The sequence below is a fragment of the Stegastes partitus genome, unplaced genomic scaffold (genome assembly GCF_000690725.1).
Source record: "Stegastes partitus isolate 25-593 unplaced genomic scaffold, Stegastes_partitus-1.0.2 Scaffold51, whole genome shotgun sequence".
NCBI classification, from domain to species: Eukaryota; Metazoa; Chordata; class Actinopteri; family Pomacentridae; genus Stegastes; species Stegastes partitus.
The window spans coordinates 761,510-771,796 of NW_007577782.1; the positions used below are offsets into that span (position 1 = coordinate 761,510).

Here is a 10,287-nt window from a genome sequence, read left to right on the forward strand (position 1 = left end):
TTTTTTTTTTAACAAGAAAAACCAAACTGCTACATTCCTCTTAAGATAAATCAAGTAATGTGCTTGTGGAGATTATAAGCAACATGGTTGCAGTAACATTCTCTAGTTTTGAGGAAATATATGACATTTTCAACATCCTTTGATTTCTGGAGCAGCACAAGGACATTCTTTAAGGCTGTACACGCCTGTCAACATTTTTGGCCGGTCAGTGTTAATGAAGTACATTTAATTGCCCCCCCTGGCATTCAGTTTTACCTAATTACAATTCAACCCATTTTTAGCTCCACATCCACATTTTCAAGCTTTTGTATTGAGATGTATTGTGCCACAATTTAGTGCTACACACCTGGAAAATGAAATGACTGCAAAACTGCATATTCAGAGTTCTGCTTTTTTTATAAACTATTCTACACTGCTGAAGGCCATTAATGCGCTTAGCTGTAGGAGGACACCATACGAATGTGCATTTCCAAACACAAAGTTGCAATGGAAACAGTAATTTAAAGAAACCAAAACATCAGGCAAACATCAAATGTCAAAATTATTTACATTTTGTTTTCAATCTGTGTTCTGTGTAATATTGCAATATAGACACAATGCATCTATGAGATAACTGCGAAATGGTGATCATGAAAACAATGGTGACAGAATTCACTTAGGAGTGATGAGCGAGGATGGCGGGGGGAGGGGGGTATGCAACCAGAAGTTTGTCGATCTTCCAGTGTGACAATGCCAAAGCCAAACTGTGATAAGATCAGATAACAGGACACTTGAGGCAGAGCAAAAGTCAGAAGATGCTGAGTTATTTTTTTTTCTTCTGCCCAGCAGCAACTAGAGGCTAATTCAACCCATCACACATTTTAGTAATGATCAGAAATAAACTTCAATATTACTGAGGAATAAAAGGTAAAACTCAGTACAGAACCCTCCTGGGGTCACCTGGCATCAGAACTACTGAAACTCAGTGAACACACGTAAATACTAGCTAATAAATTGCTTGCAAACAGTAAAATAAACGTGCACAACGTTTTTAACTGACCATGTGCACAGATTTCCACATCAGTTCAACAGCCGAGGGTCTCTGTAGCACAGGAACACTTAAACAGGCATCGGTTTTCTTGTACAGATGATATTTCAGCGTATATTAGCCTTGTCCTGTGGTTCAGTGCTAAAAAGGTTTTGTGTGATGATTCATACCAACCTCTAGTTGTGCTCTCAGCTGGTACTGAATAGAGCTGAGGTTTTATTGAAATGTGCTGCATCATTCAAGTCAAAATCCCTGTTATAGTCTAGTCTTTCACGAGGCACTGGATAGACGTTTACATCGGTTCATATTTTTCATGGAGAAATCATTTCTAATTGCCTTAACATAATGCTACATTTATAATATATGAAATGAAATATGATAAATCAAATCAGATGTACCGTGACCATCTGAGATGATCTGCATCCATGCAAAAAGCTTCTTGCTGATCAAAGGGGCTACCTTAAAAAAAAAAAATTCCCCTCAGAGACACTTTTAAAATGTTCTATATTGGCATCTCTAGCATGCGTTGAGGCTTTTATTTAATCGGCATGCAAAAGGACCAGCTGCCTGGTATCTTAGGTCTTACCCTCATCCCTTCAAAACGTGACAGGGCCCTGAGGGGTCTCAAGGCCCTCAGTGTCCTGAGTGATTTAATCGGGCCTAGATCGGAGAAGCCCAACGCATTAGCTATAAGGCTGACTATAGACACCTACACAGATAGGGACAGAAGGAGAAGTAAAGACAGAGCAAAGGAAGAGAGGACCCACATAGTTAGAGGGGATATAGAGAGAAAGGTGGACCCTATATAAACTGTAAGGATGGCTGAATGGTTATATACAGATGTATAGAAGTACATATATAGCTTCTATATGTGTAAGTATATTATCTATACAACATAAAGGTTAAACAGGGGTTATAACAGTATACAGAGATCAATAAAGGGCAATCAAGGTTTCTTTTCTTTCTTTCTTTCTTTTTTTTTTTTTTACAGTGTTTGCTTTATGTTTGCGTTTGGTTTAGTTTGGCAAGCCAGTCTGGCGTGATAACCAGCTTAACAGCACAGTGAGCACACCTGGAAAGAAACTTGTGGTTGACACAGTGAGAGGGAGAGAAGAGAGTCAAACAAAGGGAAAAATTAGAGGAGAGATGTGTTCACAAACACTAAATCAACGTGACACAATAATATACACACGGTACACGGTACAAAACAGTACAGTTTCCACACCAGAGGGCATTTTACTTAAAGAGGGGAGAGAAAACGCAGAAGGTTGAGGACAACTTTCAGGGTTAGAAGAGAGGATAACCTGTGAAAGTAGGAGTCCCACCACAGCACACAAACCTTACCCTGGACCCCCAAACACCGACCCCTCAGTCCCTCTTGACAGCTGCACAATGTCTCTCCTAACTTAAAGAGAGACACATTTATAGGCACCTGCTGTGAGAGAGAGGACAGGTCAGTGTTAGGGTAGAGGATTAAGTTATCTTCACAGTATATTGAGATTTCTGCATGTTTTAAGGCTTATCTTGGAGAAACACTAAGGGGCTCCACAAGCAATCGATCTCGCCACATAACTGAAAGAGCACGACTCCTCTGTCCTCTATCATGAGCTATATCTATAGATTAGACGACTGACAATGCAGTGAATGGAGGAAATAAGATACTGTCTTCTGTAACGTTTCAGAAGAGAAAAGCCAAATATTACACAAGTCATTATTCAACATTCTGATGGGATTTCTTCTTTTGGGGACATTTAGACACAAGATATTTGGCTTTTTTGGGGAAATACAGCTATTTGGGAGTAAATATATTCATCATATTACTTAAACACAACAGGTGGTCAAATAAACAAAAGCACTATTTGATATAATACATTCCAAGACAACAATTCAATACATCAATTTTAAGAACTACAAAAGTCAGATCAACACCTCAACTACATAGCTACATAGTTTAGGATTCACAAATGTAGTATGTATGTATTATTTTTAATAATAGTATTATCTCAATGAATTGCAGTGTATTTGTCATTTCTACGTTCAACCCAAACCTTGTAGATTACATATAGACAGACATACAAATGTTTACTCGGTGACAAACTGTTAGTCATCCTTATCCCCTGATGATGGCTCCAGATGTTTGTTAAAGACAAAGACAACCAAAGCATTCCTCTAGTGCTTGAAGGCAAAGTTGAGCTCCCGACACACTGTGAGCGACAGCTGAGGACACTTCGGTAGTTACCAGACTATAGATGTACAAATAGGTGCTTGACTACTTCCAAATACTGCATGTGTCAGTACTGGGACAAACTCAAAGACAAGTTCTGAAAGCCACAAGAAACACAACATACATTATGGATGTTAATACTGAATTACAGACAGACTGGCACCTCGCAGTCAACGGTGGTGGAAAACTGGTGGTCAGGGGATAATGGATGACTTACCAACATATAAATGACTTTGCACAACATAAAACACATCATCAAGTACACATCGCAGTGTAAAGAATATCTAGAGTTAAGACAGCATGAAAAAATACAAGTTAATTTCAATATTCTGAGAAAAAATATCTGAATTTCAGAGAAAAAAAAGTCAGAGGCTGTCTAAGAAAAAAATCTGACCTTGTTAAGGTCATTGACCGTGTGAGACAGTACTTGACTGATCCAGGGGGTAGAGTTCAATTATTTTCACTTGGGAATCCAGACATCACTCCAAAAGTCAGTCAGTAGTCAATAATTTGTTATGCTACAAGACTTTTCTCCAAATTCAGACTTTTTCTCAGAACTGGGAGTCTCCAATTTCATATGATTCCTTACATAAACTCTTCCTCGTCACTGCATGACACCACCACCACATTTCAGGATGCCATAAAACAACAAGGAAACGTGTCACATCCTGAAAAGTAGTGAATATTTCACGGTGACCTCATCTGGCACGTGTAGGTGTGAACATAAAGTTGTTTTTCCTTTTTCAAATAAAGATGCAAGAAGAAATTCAAGTGAGAAACTCATCGGGCATAAATGACAGAAAAGGACAAACCATATGTAGCTGTATAGTGGGAAAACACTGGATGACTCAGCAGCCCAGTATCAGCCAGGACACATACCAGAGTTTACAGCTATTTAATGTTTCTGAGATGCCGTTGTGCTGCTGTGGGGGGACTCAAAGTTTCTAGTGGTGGACTGCGATGGTGGCACTGAGCAGTGTGAAGAAAAAGCCCTCATATCACATTACCAGTCATGTTGCATAATATGTCCACGCTTACCATCTGAATTTCTGTGATCGTTTGTGTTTCTACACCATGCTGACTAAATAAAAACAGTCTCTCAGGCTATGACCCAACAATGCGAGAACTGCTTAGCTTTTCAATTTTTACTTCAAGGAAGAGACCATGTTTACAGATCTTGGCTCGTTTGGTCAACTTCTATATGAGGATTAGAGACAGAAAAAAATCGTCCCCGTTTTCCCAACAGACCATCATACTGAAGCTCATTTTGTGCTAAAATTGTGATAGTAGTGTTATTATGTAACATGTAGATATGTAAAGAATACTGTGCAACGCTCAGTGTAACAAGCTGAAACCTGAGAGACAAATGGCTCCCTGACTCGAAAACAAGGAACCTGACACTCAAAGCTTAAGCTTTCACTTCATGTTGACTTCAGTGCTGCAGAATATTTCTACCATGTTCTGACTCCTAAAATGTTCCCGTACAGTATTGCTTAATGTTTACGTGGACCAATGTCGAAATCTCTCAAGTCCTCGGGTTCCTAAGACATTACAGTTTTAAAACATGAGAAAAACATGAGGAATTGAACAAAGTGACTTGAATGTAACCAAGCAGTATCTGAGTGTACTTACATCAACAATGAAGAAGTCCAGCCAACACCAAGCGTTAGTGAAGTATTTGACAAAGCCATAGGCCACCCATTTCAGCAACATCTCAAGGATGAAGATATAGGTGAAAACCCGATCAGCATACTCCAGAATTATGCGGACTGTCTTCCTCTGCTCTATGTACACATCCTCAAAGGCCTAAACAGCAGCAGAGAGGAGACACAGGGACAGTGGCTTAACTCATCTTTTACAGAGTTTATCACAGACACATTATAACGAGTAAACTGGAAGGTAGCCACACTGTACAGCATATCTGTTTCATTTTTAAACGTTCTAAATCACCATTACTTTTGTTATACTTTACAAAGCAACCTAAATGCCTTTTTTGACACAGAGTTGTGTAGATAGTAGGGAAAAAGATAAAGGAACATTTCAACAATGTCAGACTAAACTAATGATTGTTTCCATTGCCAGCATCTTTTTCTTCAGCCCATAAGTGTTTTGATTTGGCTGGAGGCCGTCCTCCTCCAGAAAGCTGCAAACCTAAGCTGGATTCTGCTGGTTGAAAGGCTAGTGCATTATAGCACTTTGCTGTCCATTAGCAACAATCCTATCAAGAGCAGTTGCAGAAGAAAAGCAGGAGATGATCTTGCTTGCTCACATCCTTAGAGGGAAATGATACTCACCCTCTCTAAACGACTGCTACATGCATTTATTTGCTTATTTTCTGTTCAGGTTTCCTCCCAGTTGTTGCTCACATGTGATCCCTTACATCTGTCACAGGATTACTGTGTTCGATGTGTTTTTGTAAACAATATTTAGACATACTAGTGACATTAGGCGAGTGTGTGCATGAGTGGGAACATACATACTTGTGTGTGCTCGTGATCTTACCAGCGCTCCACTGCTGAGCAGGATCATGAAGATGATGAGCGTTTCAAACCAGTTGTGTTCTACGATCAGGTAGCAGGTCTTCCTCAGGAACCACCAGTATTTCCCCCAGCCGTGAGTGATGGGAACATCACAGCACTTGTATTTGGCCACACATTCTGTGTGACAAATTAGAATATGACTGCTGATGCATGAAGAATAGAAGTATGTACTGTGCAGCACAAGTAAAAACACAAGGTAATACACACCGTAGTGTCATTAATTAAGTATACACAATGTTGACAATAATATATGTGTGTTCATTGTTATTGCTAACTACAAAGTCAGATAACAAACATCACCTACCATCTGTCCAGCAGGCTTCTGGGTCAAGATACTCCTCCACCACCTCCACCACAGCCACCTCCTCCACATCAGGCTTAATGTCGATTGTGCTGCCCTCAGACGAACTGGTGTCATCCAGCTAGGACACACAGAGGACCAACGACATCAGTTCAACCTCTGATTTTCTCTATGAATGATACAGGTTCAGCAGCGAGACACTGAAAGTATACGGCACTGTGCCAGAGCAGCCATTACATTAATGCCCCTTTGGGTTTACATGCATGACATGATTGATTGCTAGAGGTACACATGTTGTAGCCGTGTAGTGTAGCTAGTTTTCCCTTTGCTACTTTCTATTCTGCAAAGTTAATAATAGAGTCACACAGATGTAATTTAACCTGGCCAGTGATTGATTGCACTGGTAATGATGGTCAGTGTCATACTTGTATAAATACAGATTCTTCTGTGATGAAGGATAAATTTATTGGTGAGGAAAAAATTTAACAAATGCATGATGATTGGACATGCACATTCAGACAGTGGGGTCAGCTGAGCACACAAAAAGAAAATCTGTTGTAATGAAAATTGTAATTAGTATGTACAATTTGTTTAAATATATAGATTCGTCTGACTGCTTTACCAAGCCTGGCGAAGCTCACCTTTACCAATAAATCATGTCATTCTTACATCAAGGTGATAGAGGGCAAACTAGTAAAACACCAGCATTATAGCCTCCTGATTCCAATAAAGTATCCACACCCTTGTGCACATGCAGACACTCAGCCAGTTAAATTCACCAGAGAATGATACTGCACTTTGCCATCGTAAATTGTCAGCAAAGGAATGCATTCATATGCTCTTCCTCTCTCCATCTTCTCTTTACCAAACAGCCAGAAGGATCCCTTCTCTTGTGATTGGCTGTTAGCAGCTCTCTGTGTTTTCTCCTTGCAGTGTACCCTGTGGCTGGCTGTGGTGCAGGGAAGATTGTTATGTGGTTGGTTGAGGGAGCCCAGTGGAATATGAACCTGGTGCAGGTACAGTCGTGATGCAGCTGCATTATCTTCTTTCTTTTCTACAACAAACCAGGTCAAGGTGACCCCACGCATCAGACTTCTCTCAAGCTTCATGTCTGGCTCATCCTTCTCCTATATTCAATATATATACCAGACCATGTTTCTGTGTCTGTTCCCTCATTGGGCCTGCATTTTTCTGCCTGCAGGGTCAGCACACAGGCTCAGTGGTACAGTGCTCCTGTCCTAATGGATGTTCTGAAATGTCAGGTAAACTAAGCGTCTTAAAACAACATAACCGTATTGTAGGTTTAAGTTATCGAATCCAAAAATAATCACAGTTTATTACAGGCCTGCATTGACCCCAAGGTCTTCCAAAAAACAACGTCCAAAGTAAAACTAACACAATATCTCTTTCTATCAAGCAATATTTCACCCGAATCATTTGCAAATTCTTAAGCCAAGCAACACTGCTGTCACCACCACTCTCACATTAATACCAATCCCTCCTACTCACATCTTTGCTGTTCTCCACATCCGATTCACTGCTGAAGTCTTCTGTATTAAGGTTTTCAAAGTCTGACTCGCCAACAGCAATGGGAACACAGACAGTGAGGTTGGGGTTGTGGATGAAGGACATGTAGTCCTCATCAATCATGTACTTTCCCACACTGCTCCCAATGCCACTGGTGGTGCCGTTGCCATTTTTAGGATAGTCCAATTCACGGTTGATGTCCACTGTATGGTTTGCAATGCAGTTGAGCTTCTTCTCATACATTTCATCCAGAGGCTTCTGTTCATCTTCTATAGGCTATTTGTCAGAATGAGAAAAAAAATATGAATTAAAAAAAAATGCTTTTAGAAAACAAGAATGCCACCATAAAACTGCAAGAAAAAGAACATATTTATCTGAAAACGTTCAAGTTATTTAAAAACCAAGAAACTGCTCGTTCATATGCATAATCATGCCGTACCTTCTTGAGCACTGTGGCTACAAACACTCGTACGTTGACCTTGAACCAGGCAATCCCCGTCTTAATGCGGGCGACTGCAAGCTGGAGGTTGTTAGGCTCCCCATCGTCGTCTGTTGCAGCGAGGTTGTCAGCGCTGAATGAGCTCAGCAGCAGGGCCAGAAACAGGTTCAGCACCTTGGGAAAAAGACACCTCAAAATTTCAACCATTGTACTTCCGGTGTATCGGGGGAACTACAGTGAGCTACTATCATTCAGTACCGTCTACACTAAGTAATCCGTCTTTTCTTACCACCAGGTTTCCGATGACCATGACCATCATGAAGACGATAAGGCACATGCTCTGTCCTGCCACCTCCATACAATCCCACATGGTCTCGATCCACTCCCCACACAACACTCTGAACACAATCAGGAAGGAGTGGAAGAAGTCGTTCATGTGCCAGCGTGGCAGTTCACAGGTCTGCGCGATCTTACACACACAGTCTTTGTAGCTTTTGCCGAACAGCTGCATGCCCACCACGGCAAAGATGAAGACAATGATGGCCAACACCAGGGTCAGATTACCCAGAGCGCCGACTGAGTTACCGATGATCTTGATCAACATGTTGAGGGTCGGCCACGATTTGGCTAGTTTGAACACTCTTAACTACAAGAGAAATGGGAAACCGAATTACTCCACGGTTATTTGGAAAACACAGTCTGATGACGGATTATTATTTACAGAAGCTCTTTCAAGGCTTAAACTCAGCCTTGATAAGAAGCTTTAATGATAGTAAAGACAAAGACAAATATGAATGAAGGCGAGCATTAATAAGAGTGTCTTTTCTCCCCAATACTTTCCAGCAGAAGAGGTAAACAAATGCTGTTTTCCACTTACCAATCGGAAGGATCTGAGCACTGACAGGCCTTCCACATCAGCCAGTCCCAGCTCAACTAAACTCAGCGTCACAATGAAGCCATCAAAGCAGTTCCAGCCTTCCTGGAAGTAGTAGTAAGGATCCATGGCAATCAGCTTGGCAAACATCTCCCCAGCAAAGATCCCTGTGAATACCTACAGATCCACAGAAAATAACACATAGCATTTAAATTGGGCACAGATTTCAGTTACTTTGTTTTGGGGGTTTTTTTAACCTACAAATCAAATAAAAGCCATTTATTTCATTCTGAAGCACGGCAATGAGACAAACACAGTGTAAAAGGTAAACCAATAGGATTTCAGTGATTGCTTTACTCGTTGAATGATTAGTTCTACCTACTAGTGTTGCATGAAGTTGGCACAGAAGATGCTCTGGTTACCAGTTAACAGCTGCAGTTTTATTTCTGGAAACTGCAACTTTTAAATCTACTCAGGACTTTCATGTTGCCATATGTAGAAGGTCTTTCAGGGTCCATTGGAGCCCAAGAAAGAATATGTGCAAAATATCTGATAAGTTGAAGGTATTTTTGGTTCCAAATGCATGACAAATATCCCTCTTTTTATATTAAGAAAATCTTCAAAAAAAACCCCCAGAAAAAACAATACCAAATGGCCTGGGGTCCAAAAGACCCCAAAGGTCCTGAATAGGGTAAAAATCAGACTTAAGGTGTGACGAATATCCTCAAATTGGTGTAAAAGCACTCAAATTATAATTGCATAGTGGTACGAACAGCAAGCATAACTAACGGCAAAATTCAAATCCGTTTCTCAATCTAGAAATCTTACCTGGGGAAAGAATTTTTTTTTTTTTTTGTTTTTAAATCCGTTTCTCAATCTAGAAATCTTACCTGGGGAAAGATTTTTTTTTTTAAATGGCTTGCTTGCTTACACTGCATTTTGTTCAATATAATGCTGATTGAAAATGGATTTGGTGAGAATTAAGACTCTAATGACAGGGCAAGGTCAAAAAGCAGTGGCACTGTGTAGCAGCAGAATCTGTATGGAAGTGTCGTACTCCCAGCCTTTCCTGTACCGTCCACTCAACAGCTAATCATATGTCCAGTCAGCGCTGCAGAGAACACCCAGTGATTCACACTGCACCATCCATCATAGCAGAATCCTCTGAGTTCAATTCCTGTTTCACTCTGGACAGCTTGCCAATGTCTATGACCTCATTTCCGGTCTCAGTGCTGACACTGTGCCAGTATCACAAATCAAAATGCCTGCTACAGATTTGGTTAATATGTATTTAGCCAAACCAATCTTGAACAGCCTTAAGTGTGTGTGTGTGTGTGTGTGTGTGTGTGTGTGTG

General features: G+C 40.6%; 1 protein-coding gene across 1 annotated transcript in view; it reads right to left on the bottom strand.

Moving 5' to 3' along the window:
• scn8ab (sodium channel, voltage gated, type VIII, alpha subunit b) overlaps positions 1-10,287 on the bottom strand; it is a 43,215-nt gene that overhangs the window by 4,788 nt on the left and 28,140 nt on the right. The window contains exons 15-22 of the mRNA XM_008307008.1: positions 8,936-9,109; positions 8,348-8,704; positions 8,059-8,232; positions 7,602-7,895; positions 6,096-6,213; positions 5,754-5,908; positions 4,884-5,057; positions 1,614-1,736 (exon numbers count right to left, since the gene is read on the bottom strand). Coding sequence (XP_008305230.1) covers positions 1,614-1,736; positions 4,884-5,057; positions 5,754-5,908; positions 6,096-6,213; positions 7,602-7,895; positions 8,059-8,232; positions 8,348-8,704; positions 8,936-9,109 — 1,569 coding nt within the window. The remainder of the gene's footprint in view (positions 1-1,613; positions 1,737-4,883; positions 5,058-5,753; positions 5,909-6,095; positions 6,214-7,601; positions 7,896-8,058; positions 8,233-8,347; positions 8,705-8,935; positions 9,110-10,287) is intronic.